General features: G+C 35.8%; 1 protein-coding gene and 1 long non-coding RNA gene across 5 annotated transcripts in view; one reads left to right on the top strand and one right to left on the bottom strand.

The window, feature by feature from the left end:
* Positions 1–19,641, top strand: part of LOC147578576 (uncharacterized) — a 71,248-nt gene that overhangs the window by 32,344 nt on the left and 19,263 nt on the right. The window contains exon 1 of one of the 2 annotated variants that reach the window (XR_015255374.1): positions 16,381–16,743. The exons of the other annotated variant lie outside the window; for it this stretch is intronic. This is a non-coding gene — a long non-coding RNA (uncharacterized LOC147578576). Of the gene's footprint in view, positions 1–16,380; positions 16,744–19,641 lie in introns of those variants that run through there. 2 annotated transcript variants of the gene reach the window in all.
* The window catches only part of PPP1R1C (protein phosphatase 1 regulatory inhibitor subunit 1C), a 124,564-nt gene that overhangs the window by 103,863 nt on the left and 1,060 nt on the right, over positions 1–19,641 (bottom strand). For all 3 annotated transcript variants that reach the window (XM_025935289.2, XM_086719090.1, XM_086719091.1), the window contains exon 2: positions 18,673–18,733. In XM_025935289.2, the coding sequence (XP_025791074.1) occupies positions 18,673–18,733 (61 nt within the window). The remainder of the gene's footprint in view (positions 1–18,672; positions 18,734–19,641) is intronic.

Here is a 19,641-nt window from a genome sequence, read left to right as displayed (position 1 = left end):
GCCAACATTATTAAGATAGTAATTACTAGGTAAACATTTCCTTCTCATAAGCACATCGTGCTTACTCTTAAGAGACTCTAGTAAATTGGTTTTTAATACCAGTGGCTCCGTTATTGTGGTATTACTTCCAGGGATGTTATGAATATTTCATATGGAATTAGAATGAGAGCTATTTATTTTATCCACTATAACTGAAGTAATGTGTTCCACTCTGAAGTCATCACCTTTCTCCACTCCTCTGCAAATGTGCTCTGCCTTCTTAGAAAAGGCCCTGGCATCCATAGACTTAACTCAAACTTCTTTTTTATCACCATCTCCCTCTCTGCCATTCAATTAATCAAGTCCACTGACTCTCCATGCATTCAGACTTTCTCCCATGTACCCGTTCCTTGTCTGCAGCCTCAGAGACCTTTTTAGGATAAAATCTGAGCATGTGAACCCTCCTGCTTAGTGGTTCCTAATCTTAACTCCTTAAAAATGTTTACAATAACCCCCAACATAGTGTCTGCTTGATTTCCACCCCCACCTGATGCCATTCCATGCTGCATCATACTGGACCCCTTTCAGTTCCGTGAATCTTCAGTGCCTTGCCCTGCTTATGAGTCTTTATCCTTGTTTTCCCTTTGTCTTAAATGATCAGTCTTCCCTGACTTTCTTTTTTTCCAAGTTTCTCCACAAACTTGTTTTCTCCATTAAGCCTACTGACTGAGGTATGTTCTTTTACTGTGTGCTTCTAAAGTATCTCATGTTTCTGTTAGCACAAACTCCATTGCATCTCACTGTGAAGCCTCACATTGTAGCACACTACATGGCCTATGATAGATGATCAATAACTAACTGTTAAATGAGTAAAATTTTGGTCCTCCACTGAAAAATATGAGTATTACCATGGGGCTGAACAGTGAGATTTCTGAAAACCATATCATGATTGTAAAGCTAAATGTAAGTGAAAGTTTTAGAGAAGAGAGAACTGAGGGCAAAGGAGATATCTGTCCCCAAACACATGAAGGGTTCTCAGTTGGGAGAGGTATTAAACTTTTCCTGGTATCTTTTAGAAGGACATACCAGTATCCAAGAAGGGTATTTCAGCTAGATATAAGGCAGGACTTTATAACGATTAGAGCTATCCAGTCATAACCATGATGTTTCAAAAAGAGCTAAACTGTTCATCACTGAAAATGGTCAAGTAGATCAGACTAATCATCAGTTGGAATTCCTAGAGAAAGTAATCCTGCATAGAGTTGAAACCAAAGTAGAACCAATACCACAGTTTTTACCAGTTTTCCTTCATGGTTCCTTTGCTTGTCAAAATTAATGAAAAAAGGATGGTTTTAGTGGAATATAGGGTGGCTATTGAGCATTCCTTTTTTTCAAAGATTATTTACACTATTCCAAGTCCAAATGGTAAGATTCATTTTTTTAGGTTTATTTATTTATTTCCAGAGAGAGAGAGGAGGGAGGGAATCGCAAGCAGTCTCTGTACTGTCAGCACAGAACCCAGCACAGGGCTCAAACTCACAAACTGTGAGATAATGACCTGAGCTGAAATCAAAGACCCAGATGTTTAACCAACTGAGCCGCCCAGGTTGCCCCAGTAAGGCTTATTAAAACAAAAACAAACAAACAAAAAAAAAAAACATGGTAATTTGACAAAAATCATAGAGGTTATCATTGAGTTTATTAGGTTGGAGATGCCACAAGACTGAGTTAATGTCCACCTGTAATGAAATGTAGGAAACTTGTGAATTTAAGCCACTATAAAACTGCACTTACAGTATTTTTCAGCTCTGAGCTGCTAGAAGATATATTTCTGATAAATATCTATTTCTAGAAATGAGTGAAATGAAATAGAGCTGAGTATTTTAAAAACTGCAAATATTTGGTAAAATAGAGTCATAGTTGGGGGCATTCTAAGTAGGACATAATTTCTGTTCAGAGATTTTAGTGGAGATGAGATAGTGAGAGGTGAAAGGTAGCCTGTCTGACCAGAGATGCAGGCTCAAGTCTAGGAATAAAGTGGAGTTGGGGAATTTGGCTCTACCCAGACTGTCAAATATTTGGATATTAGGCTAAGGAAAGAATCTAAGTATTCTTCTGTAAGGAGCAGAAAGTGAGACAAGGCAGTGAAATACAAGAGTACTAACTATCTGGAAAAGATGAGGCAAGAGTATCTAGAGTGGATCTCAAATATAAGCACAAATTACATATGCCTTTATCATAATAGTTTAAAAGTTTGACGATTTAGGTGTTCCTTTATAATTCCAACCATGTTGATAACAGTTGATGCTTGAACAATGTGGAAGTTAGAGGTGGCAACTGCTCCTGCACTCAAAAATCTGCATATAATTTTTGACTCCCCCCAGATTTAATTACTCATAGCATACTGTTGATTTGGAAGCCTTACTGGCAAAGTGACATGTAAACTATGATTCTTAACTTTTGTTAACCGATTTATGACTACCTTCTTTTCTGAATTTTTACTTTTCCAAACCTCCATATTTAAATAACTTCTGATCGAATACAGTGTATCACAAAGCTGTCTGACTTGTATTTCACTTTCTACAGAGGCTATTTCCATGACAATGACAAGGAGTCTGTGAAATGTATGCACCCTGCATGTGGTCAGGGAATTGTATTTGTTTTTGTGCATGCACCTGTAATTATTTTTCAGTTGAATGGAGATACTGTTGTACTTATAAAATATGGCATTTTCAAGCATTACTGGTTTTATTGTCACTTTTTGTCATTATGTATTATTTTCAGCTGTGAGTGCTAAAAATACAGCTGAATGTAAGTATTCTCAAAGTCATTTTCTGTTAAAAAGCCTTCATTTGGAAAATGCACTATAAGCAGATCTCACAATAAGTAAACTAGAGACAAGAAAATGTTATTTTTTTAACATTTATTTATTTATCTATTTATCTATTTATGTATGTATTTATTTTGAGAGAGAGTGTGTGTGTCTGCGAGTGCCATGTGCAAGCGTGTGCATCAGCAGGAGAGGCAGAGAGAGGGAGAGAGAGAATCCCAAGCAGGCTCTGTGCTGTCAGCAAAGAGTCTAACGTGGGGCTCACACTCATGAGCCATGAGAGCATGACCTGAGCTGAAACCAACAGTCAGACGTTTAACTGACTGAGCCACCCAGGCTCCCCCAGGAAAATGTTATTAAGAAAATCATAAGGAAGAGAAAATAGATTTATAATACTGTACTGTATTTATAAAAAACAAAAAACAAAAAACAAAAAAAAAACAAATCCATGTATAAGTGGACCCAGATAGTTCAAACCCATGTTGTTCAAGGGTCAACTGTAGTTGTCATGTTATTAACCACCACCACCTTTCACCTGAGGAAGCTCCTTGCTCTGCTTGGTTATGGGAGAAAACACAGACCAATCCTGTTCCAACAGGATGGTTGATGGCAGTATTTTGGGTATTGCTTTTGTTTTTGTTTTCACCATGGCTCTGCATGGAATAGTTCTACAAGTTACAGAAGAAGAAAAAGAATTACAACATACAAATACTTGGGACCAACTTATAAGCACATCTTTTCTCATGTACACTTCCTACTACCAAAGGTTTGGTGGCAATTAATATGGGTATTACCGTATTTGTAATCTGGATTTGAAGTGTCTAAAGCGTGTAAATCAGTGTAGATAGTGGAGCATATTAATGAACAATGTTAAATGCCAATAATTTTATTTTCCAGTTTGGAAATATCATTGCAGTACCTTCTATCTTAGTCATTTTCTTTTTTCTTTCATCAAAATGTTAAATTAAAGCTATTACTAAAAAGCAAACTCTGAGTATTCTATTTTAAGAAATCTTACTGATTGTTGCATTATTAAAAAATATAAATCTGATGGCATATATAAATTGTTTTAAGTTGTTTTATTTTTTGTTTTGTCTTGCTTTGTTGTAGTTTGCATATATTCATTAATCTGTAAGATTTGTAGTAGGAAGTCATATTCTACTTCATCTTAATTTTTTTTTAATGTTTGTTTTATTTTTTAGAGAAAGAGAGAGAGAGGGAGAGCAGGGGAGGGGTAAGGGGTAAGGAACACACAGAATCCAAAGCAGGCTCCAGGCTCTGAGCTATCAGCACAGAGCCCGACGCGGGGTTCAAAGTCAGGAACCCTAAGATCATGACCTGAGCCAAAGTTGGTGTTCAGTCAACTGAACCACCAGGCACCCCTCATCTTAATTCTTTTATGTCAGAGTTTCAAATTTCTTTTACATCTAAGAAAGCTGTGTTCTCATAAGGAGCTTGATGCTAAAGTTTTTCAGATTTTTTTTTTACTAAAGTGAACTGTAGACCTATAGCTCTAAAAACAATGAGAGCAGTTCCAAGTTCTAGCTGCTGCACAGAAAAACTTAATATTAAAAGGGAAAAAAAGAATCTCAGTAGAGAGTGGGTTGTGGTATGTCTGGAAAAATTGCCAAGAATGTCCAACTAAGTTAGAAATACGGAAATGGAGCTGATGCCTGCAATGAACTCATTTTTATGTAATATACCAACAGTATGCCCGTAATGATGGACATGTTAAGAAGTACCCAGATAACAGAAATACATAGACTACAATCTTATCTGACTCAGTCAGAAAATAATAAAGCAGCTGGAATGTTGTAATGTGAAACTATGTATCAGTATGCTTACAAATAATTCACTGGGGCCAATGTAAATTATTTCAATGGTTTCCTTGTGTAAAAAGTGAGGGAAAGGAAGAATATGGTACAAGGTCCACTCTGAAATTATTTTTCTTGTAGTTACTAAGTTCCGCTTACAAAGGAATCTTATATGCAAACCAGTTGAATGGATTTTTTAGGTAAAGTTGTGTAATTTTAAATGCTTTTGACAAGTAACGGACTGTTTGATTTTCAGTATTGGCTACAGGTTACTAACTATTTCCTGGTAGCTTATTGTTTAAAAAAGGAAAGTGTTTAAGGGGAATTATTAGGTAAAATGTTTATTTCACAATTCAATGGAAATGAAAAGAAGACCTACCTCCTATTTATGGACTCATACATTAGTTAACATAGAAGGAAAGTACATAGCCATTCAGAGGGATAGATTGCTCCTATTTGAACTCTTGAACTCCCATGCTGTTAGAAGAAAGCAACCAAACTGATAATACTACATTTTCCACCATCACCATTTTACTGACATTTTAAAATCAGTTTCAATAATTTGAAGACCGCTAAAGAATAAAATTGGTCATTAAACAAAACCTACTGAGGCTTTATATTATCCTATAAAACATAAGAAATCCCCAAAATATTTTTATTATGCAAAATGATCTTTGTATCCGCAGTCACTAGCTGCCTATGGTGCTTAATTCAGAACATTTTCTATATGAAAATAATGAAACAAGCAGCTCAAGTCTTCTATTAAAATTTACTTTCTTCAATCCTTAGAACCTTATTCTGCAGCCCTGCTACCCAGAAAGGACTTACTAAAGCTTGAGAACACATGGAAGGGCCTTGTGACTCAATCTTTCTTCCTCTGACTCACATTAGAATGTATTAATTCTATAATCCATTCCTTCGGTGCATTACTAGGTGACAGAAAGTCATTGACAATTGTTTGGAGCAAATGAGTTAATGGATCCACTGACTTGTTACTTTTACTGGAATAAAGCCTTTCAGCCGGAGTGGCTAGTGAAGGTTTCACAGAGAAAGGGGGATTTGATCTTAGTCCAGGAGGATAAGAAAAACTACAGTAGATACAGATAAGAAGGGAAGATGACATTCTAGTGTACAAATCAGTCATGTTCAGAGTTAACTAGAATCCAAATGTAAACTGTTACCCTTCCAACTAAAGTTTTAAATCAAGACAGTGTTTTTTTTAAATAAGTGAATTCATATAGGTAGGCAACCAGAAACATGAATAAATAACAGAATCCAACTATAAGAGTTGAATAATGGGTGAGATTTATTTTTCTGTTTGGCTATCTTTCTGATTATATAATAAAAAAAATCTGATGTTAGTAACTCTAAGAACGCTTATCTAATAAATTATCAAAGAAAAGAAAAAAGTGTAGTATGTCCTCTCCAAAATGAACTCACTTACATTGGGATAGAAAGAAGTACATTCTGTTATTACATCAAACAGGATCTCACTTGGCTGAGCCACAATGAGGAATTTGCTTATAGTTACTTCCATGAGGAAGATAGAAATAAAATAGCAAGAGAATAATGTTGTTTATTTGTAGAAGGAAAAATATTATTATTGAAGTGAAAAGTGCATTAACCTGGGATAGATAACCTATGTTTAAATTTCAGACCTACTAACTTACTAGCTTCTTTAACCTTGAGCAGCTCACCTATCACCTTCCTTCTGTAAAATGAAGGTTATAATATTTATTTCACAGAGTTCTTGAGCATAAATATCATAGGTGAAAAATATGTTTTCAAAGTATAAAACTACCAAAAGGAAAATAAATTACTATTAATCTCTTTAAATTTGCCTTTGAGTTTGTACGGGTTTTTAAAATTATTTGTAGCTTAGAAGTATTTGTCTTTTATGTCCTAAAGATATTTCAAAATATATTTGAATATGTTTTTTATACTGTAAGTGTCCTTATAAACAGTACAGCTGGTTTTTGCCTTGACTCCAATGATGGCTGTGAACCATGGAGCTAGCATATGAAAATATCTTGGTCTCCAAGACCTTAAGCAAAAAGGTGCCCTTCATTGGCTGAGTAAAGCGGGAATTCTGGGCTATTCACCAAGTAAAATGACCTGTGGCAGAATTTGAGATGAGCCATTTTAGCTCAATCATTCATGACATTTTACTTCACTGAAATGTGATGGTGAGTGGGTCTCTGGCATTATTTCCTGAAAACCTTTTAATCATTGGGGGCAAGTGGGCAGTGCTTAAGATCCATGAAGGGAAAGTGGATAATCCTTAGAGTACTTTGGAAACCAAATCCAGTCTGAGTCTCTCCTGCTTGATCTGAAATTCCTCCACATATGGAAAAGTTATTTTCAGTAGGAAGGTACCTATGGCAAATGAGCAAGTTTCCTGTATTCAGTTTTAGAGCCCTCAGCCAAAAATAAAGGAGGCAATAGAAAAGAAATTATAAAGCAGTAATGTTAACCATAATATAACACAATTTTCATTTTGTCTGTATATTTCTTTTCTTTAATTAAATCTCAGCCTTAGTACAATTATAAACAATTTAGGTAACAAAGATGCCATAGACTATGGAGGAAACAATTGACTTATTTAAGCAAGAAATAGGAATGATGTGTAAATGATATTTAAATATATGAGCTCCTCCTGAGAAGACCTCATGTGCCTTATCATAGCCAATTAAGAGCTTGGACAGGTAAATTAGAGGATACAAATCAGAGCTCATAACAAATGAATTATGAAAAGTAAAGCTGCCCCAGTCCATCACCCGTTGTATAATTACATCTTCCAAAGCCTCTCACACAAGCCAGAGTGGAAAAAAAGCAAATTTACCACCAATAGTGTTGCTAGCATACATCATCTTACTTGATTCCAGCAGGAAAACTAGTTTTGGAGTTACCATGCATGATCTGTGCTTCGTGGAATTAGAAACTAAGACAGCGTTTCACAGTCATGCCACGATTTGATTTTAAGTCATGCCACGTTCACTTATTCTAACATTAGGGCTCAGCTCTACACAAACCACCTCCCAGTGTTAAAGTCATGGAAAAGTGGTTTGGAAGCTACTGTACTTTATTTTGGAATAAAGCAATAACTGTCCTAGCCTGAGCAGAGGCAGTAAAAACATGGGGCATAGAGTCAACCTTCACAATAGAATTAACAGAAAAGCCATGGCTAGATTTAGGGGGCAGGTGGGGAGAGAGAGGTGTCAGAGGTGATTCCTAGGTTGTTACGGTTCAGATTAGAGGAATGGGGATACCATTAACGTAATTGCTGAGGTTAAGAGTTTAAATGTTGATTTTAAATTGGATGACACATTTCAGCTAGACATTGACTTTTAGGTGGTAGCAGGAGGAGCTCACTTTTTATTTGTTATAATACTTCTTGTATTCACGAATTATGAAACTGGGAATATAAAATCTACCCAAATGAGAAGATAGTCTTAAAGCAATTAATATTCAATACATGTAACTTATTTTTAAATGCTCTTTTGATTTAAAAAATAGTCTCATCATTTAAATCCATAATTTCAATGTTTTTTTATTCATGGTTTTCCAAATATTATGATTAGTTTTTGATCTATTGGTTTTAAATCAAAGGATTAGGAATTTAAATAATTATTTTAAACTTTATTCCATTTATAAACTGAATTCACAAAGCTTTTCTAGATACCTTATTAGGTCCTGGCCTTTTTGTAAGTCAGGTCACTTAGTGGAGGTTGATTTTATTACATGAATAAATTGCCTGTGATATTTGTACACATAATTGGGTATTCAACTTATATGTGTGTGTGTGTGTGTGTGCGCACATGTATATCTGTGGATATGTTCCCTAATATTTCATTTTTTGTCAGATAGCAAAGAAAGCATAAAATGATACTGCATTGAACCAAATTATTCTAAAAATTGAATTCTAAAATAAACATTTTTTTCAATTTTCATTTTGTGCATTCAGTTCCATTTTTACAAGCAAGTCAATATGTATTTATATGTAAAGAATGTGATTCTGAAAATTGTTTCCTATAAACGGTGGAAAATTACTTCCAGAGAATGAAATAGGAAGGAAGGAAGGAAGGAAGGAAGGAAGGAAGGAAGGAAGGAAGGAAGGAAGGAAGGAAGGAAGGAGGAAGGTAGGTAGGAGGGAGGGAGGAGGAAGAAAAGCAACCCATTTCCTAGCTTTTCTTACTTTATATAGTACTTTTTCCTTAGCATTATTGCCAAGGTCAAACTGTAATTGTATTCTAACCAGACTGCCAATATATCTCCCTTTGATGATGCAGATTTGGCAACGTATTTGGCTTAACAAATTAGTTTTGTTAAGCACTATAATTGTCACTATATCAAATTACTCTGAGTGATACAAAGTCATTGAGTTAAATTCAAAAATAATCTTCTATCCACAGCACAGGGAAGACTCACAGATACAGACGTAACATTTCCCAGTATGGGCTTGGGGCCTCAGAAATAGTGGGGAAGACCTGAAGGGAAGAAAGCAATGACCACAGACTGGGAGTAGGAGATGACTCTGAGGTCCCTACTTTGCAGCTGGAATATTTGCTTCAGGATATTCCTCTCTCTCTACCTCAGGCTTTCACAAGTTCCTTCTGAGCTCCAGGTAGAGTGCTTTTCTAGTGTCAGGGACGATGTGTTACATCTGGTCAAGTTCTTACAGTATAGAAGATAGGGTATAGTAACAATAATAAGAACTTTGAAAGGTACAATTTTAGGTAGCGTGGAGACTGACCACTTGGGCGCCCCTATTGCTCACAATGTTGTTTTTGTTTTGTTTTGTTTTGTTTTCTTTCTTTCTGCGTATTTCTGTATGTTTCATTTGAAAGACTTGAATGGAGCTTGTACCCTCCAAGTAGACCACAGTCCCCATCACAGTGTCCCACACAGAGCCTAGGTACTCAACTATGTCACCTGCCTGAGCCCTTGGGGCATTTCAATTCTGCTACCAAATTGTATCTGGAATTTCTGGAACAGTTTCAGATCACAGTTTGGTGGAACTCAAGAGTAGAAAATGGTGGCAGAAAGGGGGAAAAAAGTGCCAAAGCTTGAAGGCTTGTTCCTGAGCAGTTCTAAAATAAACATGGAAATAACTCCTCTCTATTCATTACACAGCTTGGCTAAACTTTTTCATTAGAGGTTGTCAAGTACTACTAATTTACTATTTGCCTTAAATGTGACTATGAACTAGAAACAATTAGAGCTGTTAGTGACTTTTTCAGTCTTAAATTTGAAACTGAGCATGCCCTTAAACTCTCCAGAACAGCTGACGATGACATATGTAGCCCATATGTATTATTCTGCAGACACAAAAATGTACATCAACTTATTCAGTGGACTCAGAATAGCCTTATTTCTAATGAATGTATTTTATATTTAGTGAAATATGGTAGTGTTGAAAAAAGAAACATGCATTTCAGAGCCACTTGAACCCAGCTTCCTCACTTAATGGGCCTTGGGAGGATAAGCCACTTCCCTAGGGTAAAGACAGGGAGGGAGTAAACGGCCATCTGAGATCCATATCCAGACCTAAGTGATTCCAGCATCTCTACTTCTAAGTGCTATGTGCCTGCCTCCCCAAAATAAGAGTTGCCATTTATCAAGCACCTAGTCTTTATACTGTACTGTCTAATATTATAATTGAATTTCCCAAAATGTCCATCAGTAGACATTTCTGTGCCGAATTGAAATATATTTTGTATTTTTGCCACATGCTGTTGATTCCAGTATCAATATACATGTATCAAATTATAGATGTCTCAGGTAGTTTTCTCCATGAGGGCAGAGATAGTGACTTAACCTGTTTTATCTCCAAGAGCAGCTAACACTGTGTCCTAATCAGAGTAAGTACCCAAAAAGTTTGATGCATTGCCATCGGATTTGAGGATCTGTTTTTTTTTTTTAATCCATTTAAATTTAATAGCTCACGGGTATGTAATATCTACTCAACTAGATATTCACTCTACTAGTTTAAGTAGATATAAATATTATACTAGTTTGAAATAAATAGTAGAATTTTAGTTCTGACCCTAGTCATTAAAAGGTTAAAGCCCTAAGATCAAAGTAAGTCATACAAATGCTTTGTAGATTAGTGAACATGAGAAATAAGTGCCTCTAGGTCTTGGCCAGAATTAATTTTACCCTGGTCTGAGCAGTTAGAATTTATATTATTACAATTGTATTCTGGTTCATGGAGATATATTATTTATTCTCTATTACCTAAATCACATGTTCCTGGAGGATTTAGAATAAGGACTCAATAAATACTTATTGAATTGAATTGAATATATAATCCAATAAATAGCTTCAATAGTTGGAAGTGGGAAGAGAGTATTAGAATAAAAAGCCAGACAATGGATGAAACCAGTCAGAGAAAATTTTTGAGATTTAAGTGAGTTTCATACAGTAATTTAAATAAAAGAAATTGTTGGAGAAGCTGGAGACTGATTTACACAAATGAGTCTGTCTAGACTAAGCCTTAAGATCTGGCAAAGGAACCAAAAGGAGGAACCAAAAAAAGAAAGCTTAGCCAAAATATGGCATTAGGATGGTGTATGGAAGGAAGTGATAAGAAATGGAGTGGAAATAAATGTGAGCAATCAAATGAATGTTTGATAGATACCTCTGAAAGATTTTTATACTCAGTAATCAACCTTCTTTCTGTCCACATACCATTAGAATATGAATTTCATTTTTGGTCAAATACAAATCTGCTACGAGGATCTCCACTGCTTTTTGTAACTTTACAGACATCAGTACCTTGTTTTTTTAAAGAAAATTCTAGAGGACTAATATTTCAGGAAATTATATTTGTAAGCAAGACAACTCAGTTGGACAAATATTACAGTATAAGATACATAACAATTCCCTAATTGTGTATTCTTATCCTGATGAATTAGGAGATGTGATACATCTTCTCTCTTGTCAAGAACTCCAACTCTTGAGGACACTTTGACATGGCCTAATGCAGTCGAAATCAGAAAGGAGCTAAGCCATCTTCCAATAAGAAATACAGGTTTTAGGAGAACATGGTGTTTCTCAGCAGGGGTATAATAATGCAGGGGGGTTGCATGTCTTCAGTATCTGTCTGGTTGCAGGCACTGTGCTATGCATTCCATTTTACTGAGAAAGGAGGAAACTGAGCCCGTGGAGGTTGACAATACACACAATGTCTCAGCACCAGTAACTAGCAAAACTGAGATTCGAACCCATGCCTTACTCCAGTCAGTGCTTTACCTACTACCAACGCTGCATCTTTACATCATGCAAAAGTACCTCAGAGTTATTTTCATCTGCAGTATCCCTCCACAAGTAGGCAGACAGAAAACCAGAAAAATGAAATGAATTGACCCTACTATAATTCTCTCATATTTCACTAAGGTATTTCTAATTAAAATCAACATAAAAAGTAAGCAATATATGTTATTATTCAAAATAAGCAAAAGTAGTAATCTTGCTGAAATAAAATAGAACTATTTCGTAGTTTTATGATTTTCCCTTTAATTTTTTTCTTTAATTTAATTTGAAGATTATACTAGTTCCTTTGAAAAAGTGTAGCAAACCTTGGCATTACTAAGAACTGGAACCTCATCCCTGGCTTATAGTTATTCTGACTGAATAGGCGATTTGGCTGCTGCACAGATTGAGTCTTTATGGGAAAACAAGTCAATCAGTTGTGATGAATCTCTGAAAGCCACATGCATCACTTGTCTTTAAATCATTCAACATAGTTTGGCATTCAATAACTCATAAATGCTGAGGAGAAAAAAAAGGCGAAATAAATGTTGAGACTTTTCTGAAAATTCCTTAGAAATTAATACCAGTTAACTCTTAAATAACCTTCAAACTTGGGCTTTTCTTTGTTTCATATTGCCATTCACAGTGAGAAGGCAAAATAAATGCTGAATAATCAACAAGGATTGTGTATCAGAATGATTTAAAATGACATTCCCACAGAAGATGAGAAAATAGAATGAAACAAAACTGTATGGACTGTGAATCCCTTTCAGCTCTTATTTGACTGCATTTGATTGAAGGTCCTTGGAGGTGACAGGCACCACCAGGTATGGGGTTGATGATGTCTTACCCATCCTTAAGTCCCAGGAAAACCCTCAGTGGTATTCTTGGAGCTTGCACTCAAGGTGCCCATTGCCTTTTGACTACAAATCATTTATTTGGTAAAATAGAGGGTCTCCATGATAAAAGATTGTTTGCATATGAATGCCCCAACAACTGGATATAAATTTCCACTTTAACTTTGTTGACCCTGAAAAACCTCTGATTGGTCAGAGATTCCTGGGGCCCCCTATGTTAAATAACTCCGTCTCAGTCCAGCAATACTCTCTAGCTATCTATCTATCATCCACTGTCTCAGCGTTATTAATCCAGAGCTTTCAAAACCTCATTAGGTATCTTAGTGTTGGAGTCTGAAAATGCAGGCTTCATTTAGAAAGTCATATGCTACATCCAGAGTGGACTGTGGCTTCTTTCTCAGTCTGTGGAGCCAAAGAGCCTGATCAGTTGGCAACCCCAGTTCTCTCTACTGACTAGACTTACTGTCCTACTCTTTCAAGGTTGAAGAGAGATAGTGTGATATTTAATTCATGTGTCTCAATTAATTTTCAGGATCCTCACCTATGTGAAAATGCTTTTGTTTTATTCTTCATTTCTAAGAATGTTTAAAGCCAAAAGCATCAAAGAGAAAGTCAATCTCGGGGCGCCTGGGTGGCTCCATCAGTTAAGCGTCTGACTTCAGCTCAAGTCATGATCTTGCGGTTTGTGAATTAGAGCCCGAGTCAGTCTCTGTGCTGACAGCTCAGAGTCTGGAGTCTGCTTCAGATTCTGTGTCTCCCTCTCTCTCTGTCCCTCCCCCACTCATGTTCTGTCTCTCTCAAAAATAAATAAACATTAAAAGATTTAAAAATAAAAAAGAGATTCAATCTCTCCAAAATTCAGCTGTGATAGAAAGTTCAATAAATATCCCCAGAAAACTATTACACATTGTAATTCTGGTCCCACTTTTTAGATGTACAACAAACTTTTAAATGATGCCAAAACCCTTGGGTACTTATCCAAACCTTCACTAAGCTCCAGACCTCTTATGGTTCACTCATGCATAATAGGCATCAGATCCGTTAAGTTTAATTGTATCTATATTGTCTCTGGTTAAAGTAAATGGGAGAGAATGAATGCCACAAACTTTAATATTCAGAAGGCCTAGGATGGCTTTTTACTGGAAGACCATGTCCAGCTCTGGCTCCAAAGGCCGAAAGACAAGGACAATTTGGGTAGAATTCATTAAGGCCCTTATAGGGACTGAAAGTATTCAATTTAGGAAAGAAAATAATGAAGAATTCTTTTGTGTATTTAAAGAAGTGAGTAAATAAACTTTTATTGAAGAGCATGAACAAGGAGTTATTTTAGAATAAAGTGGGGGTATTACTCATGTTTGATGAAACTATTTTCTAACATCTAAAATTATTGGATCTGGAATTGAAAAGTAGGGGTAATTATAGATTTTTCCTTGACATATATAAAATAAAACAAGTCTCAGGGACTTGGGTTGATTTATGCATCTTTCACAAAGATGTGTGGTTAGATTAGGTATTTTCTGAAGTTCTTTTCAATTCTAGATTTCTGATTGTGGTAGCCAAATATACAGTTTTGTCATAGGTCTACTTAAAGTAATGTTTAAGTAAATCTAGAAATGTGATGAAATAAATTGCAGAAAATGGCATTGCCATTTACTTCTAAATGGAGAGGATTTGTGTGTATTCCTTTAAGTAAAAACATAGAAACCAAACCAGTCAACTACAGATTATACAAGAGTAAAAGCAAACAGCACACAGTATAAGAGCAATGAAGCTCTGCTGTATAGCCTCTGAGAGCTCATCATAAATATTCCCTTAATCGGAAGGTGAGCTGAAAATGGAGAGAAATAAACAGTTTGTTGCAAGGTCATTCACACTAGCAGCCCCAGAAAACATTTGGAAAAATGAAATTTGTCTTTGGTGCTTTTCTACTTTACATTTTAAGCTTCAGGTATCTTTTTACTGCCATCTGGCTCTTCAGAGTCATTCCTAGCAGCAAATGCATAGTTTCTGCTCCCTTTATCATAAAGACACACCCCTTTGTTATTAAATTGTTTCAGGCATGATGACTTCAACGCACATTTTTTAGTGATATTTCCCATTATTTTGAGTTAAATTATGGTTTATGTATGCCCAAAGATGACATATCCTAAATAGGTTATGTGTCTGTTTCCATAGTGCTTCACTGCTGAGAATTCTGGGCCATTGGTTAGAAAAGGACTAAGGAGACATTTTGCTGTGCCTGAAATCCTACCAATCACATGCCTACCTCATCTATGTGTTTTGACCAGCATAGATGAACTAGCAAACCAACAATCTGGATTTACATGTTCAAATATCTTTCTCTTCTATTTCCCCTTTATCAGATATAAACAATGCATGTGTTTTTCTGAATCTAAAAGCAAATCAGGGACATCGAGTGGCTCAGTCAGTTAAGTGTCCTACTCTTGATTTTGGCTCAGGTCATGATCTCAAGGTTCATGAAGTTGAGCCCTGTGTTGGGCTCTATGCTGACAGTGTGGAGTCTACTTGGGATTCTTTCTCTCTCCCTCTCTCTCTGCCCTGCCTTGCTCATGCACTTCCTCTCTCTCTGTCTCTCTCTCTCAAAATAAATAAAAATTTTTTAAAAAGCAAATAATTGTGGGGCGCCTGGGTGGCTTGGTCGGTTAAGCGTCCGACTTCGGCTCAGGTCATGATCTCACAGTCCGTGAGTTCGAGCCCCGTGTCAGGCTCTGTGCTGACAGCTCAGGGCCTGGAGCCTGTTTCAGATTCTGTGTCTGCCTCTCTGCCCCTCCCCTGTTCATGCTCTGTCTTTCTCTGTCTCAAAAATAAATAAACGTTTAAAAAAAAAAAGCAAATAATTGTTTCAAATACTTTTTAACTATTTCTGCAAACTCCGGGAAAGATGAAAAAAAAAAGGAAGTTAGTTTAATTCATTTAACAGTGATTATAATATACCTGTCTCATTATATGAATTGGGAGGGTTTGTTAATTATGTCTCTCTAATGGAAAATTTAATTTTCTTTGCTACATTAATTGGAAATAAAGATTTTGGGGGATTTTAATTTTAGACAGCATTAATGACAGATGATTCCAAGAACATTCAGTTACTTCCTGGGGAATCTCAGTAAAATTGAAGAGATTTGTTTATCTTACCAGGATTTAGTGCTGCGCACAATTTGTATTTGTCACAGCACATATTGCTTTTTAGGGCTAAAAGAAACAATTGCTTTAGGAAGGTCATTTAACACTTGAGGTTTTTGTTGTTGCTGTTATTTTGCTTTGTTTTGTTTGATAGGGAATGGTCAGATAATATTTGGAACATAAAGAATTGTTGGGTTGGGCAGAGATATTTAGTATAGAGGAGATTATGAAAATTCTATTCTTAACTTTTAAATATCCCATGCAAAGGTTGTATCCCAGAGCACATCAACTAATAACACCTAATATTTGTTGCACTTTGCAGTTTTTAAGGTGTGTTCACAATAAGTCTTTCAATCATTACAACAACCTTGTTAAGTAGAAAGGATGAATATTATCTCTGTTTTATAGATGAGACCATAAAGTTTGGAGATGTTGTCCCTTACCCAACCAAGACCACATGGATAATAAAGATTAGTATCCAAGTTTGGTTTGGTTCAATGTGGTATTTGTTCTTTTGTTGCCATTGTTTTGTTAGGTCCTTAGATTTATTTCTTTAGTAATCATGGTTCTAGATCATTTTTACTGGGGAAGCTATATAAGTGATTTTTTTTTCCTGCAGGAACCCAAGTCCAAAAATCTCTGCTTGCCATACACATTGCTATACACAGGCATAGGCTGATGGGTCTCTTCTAAACTGTTCTGATTTCCAAAAGGTTGAAGATGCAAGGAGATGACATTACTAAAATGACTTGGTTCTCGGTGCGATGCTATTTGCATCTAAGTTCTTTCCAATGCTGCTTAAAAACGTGGAGAAGTATGGAGTCAATAAGGGAAATAGGACAATGCCATCTCGTGATTAGGAGATCTGGTAAGAAAAAAAATTCTAGAGAAAATCTAAATATGATTCACAGGGATATTTAAGTATAATTCTAATCTGCTAAATGTAGTGGTCTAGACAGATTTGTTTAAAGTTTAGGTTCGCTTGTCAATAGGGCCTCAAGTCTGGTCCCATTTACAGAGAATTCATACTGAAATGCAAACTGAAATTTGTAGGGCCAGCATCATGTAGTAGAAAATGCATGGGCTTTAGAATGACCTTTATCTGAGTTTGTCTGTATAATCTGACTCTTATAGTGGAGTAACTTCCGCAGAAATTACTTTACCTCTCTGGTACTTACTGTCCTCATCTGTAAATGGCACATATTTGGCTTTTAAAAAACATGAATTCCTATTCTGGGGGCTTGAATGAGAGCCACAAGGGTCGTTTACGTGGCTTCACTATGTTCAAACAGTAGCAATACCCGTAGCAGAACACTTAAAAATCAAGCTGGGCAGTACCTTTTAAGGATGACTACGGAGTTAAGTTCTAGGACATTGTGGAAAAATTGCCACTGTAAGCAAAGACAGTGGTGGAAACTTGCTGTAAAATTACCTTCAATCTGAGATTTTAGTATTATGTTGACTTCCTTGTATTTATTTATGAACTATAAATGCAAACTATTTGCACCTCTTATTAAACCAAAATAAGTTAACATTTATTAAGTGAGATAATATATTTGAAAATAATTTTTGTAAGTTTATTTATTTTGAGAAATAGAGAGCAAGTGCGGGAGGGGCAGAGAGAGAGAGAGAGAGACAGAATCCCAAGCAGGCTCCACACTGCCCATGCAGAGCCTGATGTGGAGCTTGAACACATGAAACTGTGAGATCCTGACCTGAGGCAAAACCAAGAGTTGGACGCTTAACTGACTGAGCCACCCAGCCACCCCTGAAAATAATTTTTAAGTGCTATAGCACCTTAAGGAAGAAGAAATAGAAAAAAAAAATCCTATTTTCATCAGTAATATTTTTGCTTTGGTTTCCCATTAGCTGAAGACCTTCTTGTATTTAGGCTCAATGATATATATTCTATTCCAGCTTCACTTTCATATGTATGCTTCTCTAATTAGAAAGGAATCTGAAAAAAATCAAAGACTGTTTTGCCTTGGTATTCTTAAAATAACTGAGCTTAGACTTATTATGTTTCTACTCTTCAAACTCCGTTTGTCCACCTGTATTATTTAGACCTGCAAAAACCCAACACCAAGTCCTGCCTGTGTACAAATTAATGCCATGACCTCTGCTGTCTTGTTTGCATTTCTAGAAACAGCACTTAAATGTGTGATTAAAATCATGTCCGTTCAGTAAGTAACTAATAATGTTTGCATCTTGAAGATCACAGTCATTTATCAGGAATAAGGCAGCTTTACTTTTTTACAGGAAATAGAATGCAAAACCTCAACAAATGGATGCAACCCTTCAGAATGGCTCTCAAATGGGCAGTGCTGAAAATTGATCTGGTTACTTGTCAATTGCATTATTCAGACATGACATCAGAAACAAAGCTGTAGCCAGTGCTAGCTCATTGCCCAGCCCATGACAACCTTTCATAAATAAAAAACCTACTCTGTAAAGATAGAAGCATCTCTTGGACTGTAAATTGAGCTTTGAAACCTAATTAAACAACTTTCCACCAGCCGCATTAATAAGCACTGAACCAGACTCTACATAAACAACAAAACACTTTATAGCATATCATCACAAATGTGTCATTATCTAGAGGAAAAGCAGACTGTTGACTGAGATAGTTCCTATATTTATTTCTGATTTTGCTTATGATCCATTTTATAGACTAGCTTGTTAGATTATAATTGGCTGAAATCCTAAATTGAAATCTTTTGGCAATGACACACTCTTTCATGTTCTTCAAACAATTCTGTTCTGTCCCATCAGTGCAAAAGACATCATGCTTCTTTACCTGGGGGATTATGTTCATTGAGAATCACAAGTGATGCTGGTGTAGGTCTTCTTTTTCTGATCTGTAAACAAAAAAGGCCCAGCTGAGGTCAGTGAGAATCAGACACTGCCCCCGGTTACTCTACAGCTTGCAAAGCTATTCCATCCTCATCTTTTCCCAATATATATATAAAAAAAAAGCAAACTTGGGGAGAGCACACAGTAGGTTCTCACTATTGGGAATTATAGAAAGACAGATAATAGAACCGTCAGGTTGTAGTATTACCTTCTTTGGTCTAAAAAGGTACCTTTCCACAGAAAAGAAATAGTTGTATGTGATCCAGTGATGCCACTAGAATAGTATGCAGTGTAGGTAGGAGGATGACTTTCAGTGGCTCTCTTGGAGCCTCATAGTATTGATGATGCTTTCGAGATTCATTGTCCTTATTCTTAAGCAGAGTAAAGACACTTGCAAAACTTAAATTTCTAGCAGGTTAAATTTAACAGCATTAGTTCTTAATTTCAATTAATAAGGCTTTCTTATTTTCTAGTAAAATATTTAGGACAAATAAAGAATGAGTATGGATTTTATGAGAGTAATTAATTTAAAACTAATAGGTTTGATGTAGGTTTTTTTCTTAGTTAAGAGTTACAGAAGCATATTAAGATTAGAATTTCTAACGTGCTCTTGATTTCTTAAATATACAGGTAAACTCTTAAAGTCTATGTCAGTAGAACAGAAGATAAAATTTACCAATGACATTTTGTCCAGGACAGAACCAATGTCCCATTCAACATAGATAGATGTTCAAGGTTATGTTTATCTGGGATGATCTACTTCAGGTTATCAAAATATCCTAGAAAGTTATGAGCCCCAGATTCAGTAATCATTTTTAAGACTTTGTATAAAGTATTTGTAAAAGGATTCAGGGATAATTTAGACTTTAAGAAATTAATGAATTAGATTGATGACCCCATAAATTGTATCTGC

This window comes from Puma concolor, chromosome C1, assembly GCF_028749965.1.
Source record: "Puma concolor isolate L17-30 chromosome C1, mPumCon1.1.hap2, whole genome shotgun sequence".
Taxonomy (NCBI): Eukaryota; Metazoa; Chordata; class Mammalia; order Carnivora; family Felidae; genus Puma; species Puma concolor.
The sequence above is the reverse complement of the archived record's forward strand: the minus strand, read 5'-3'. Positions and strand labels throughout refer to the sequence as shown.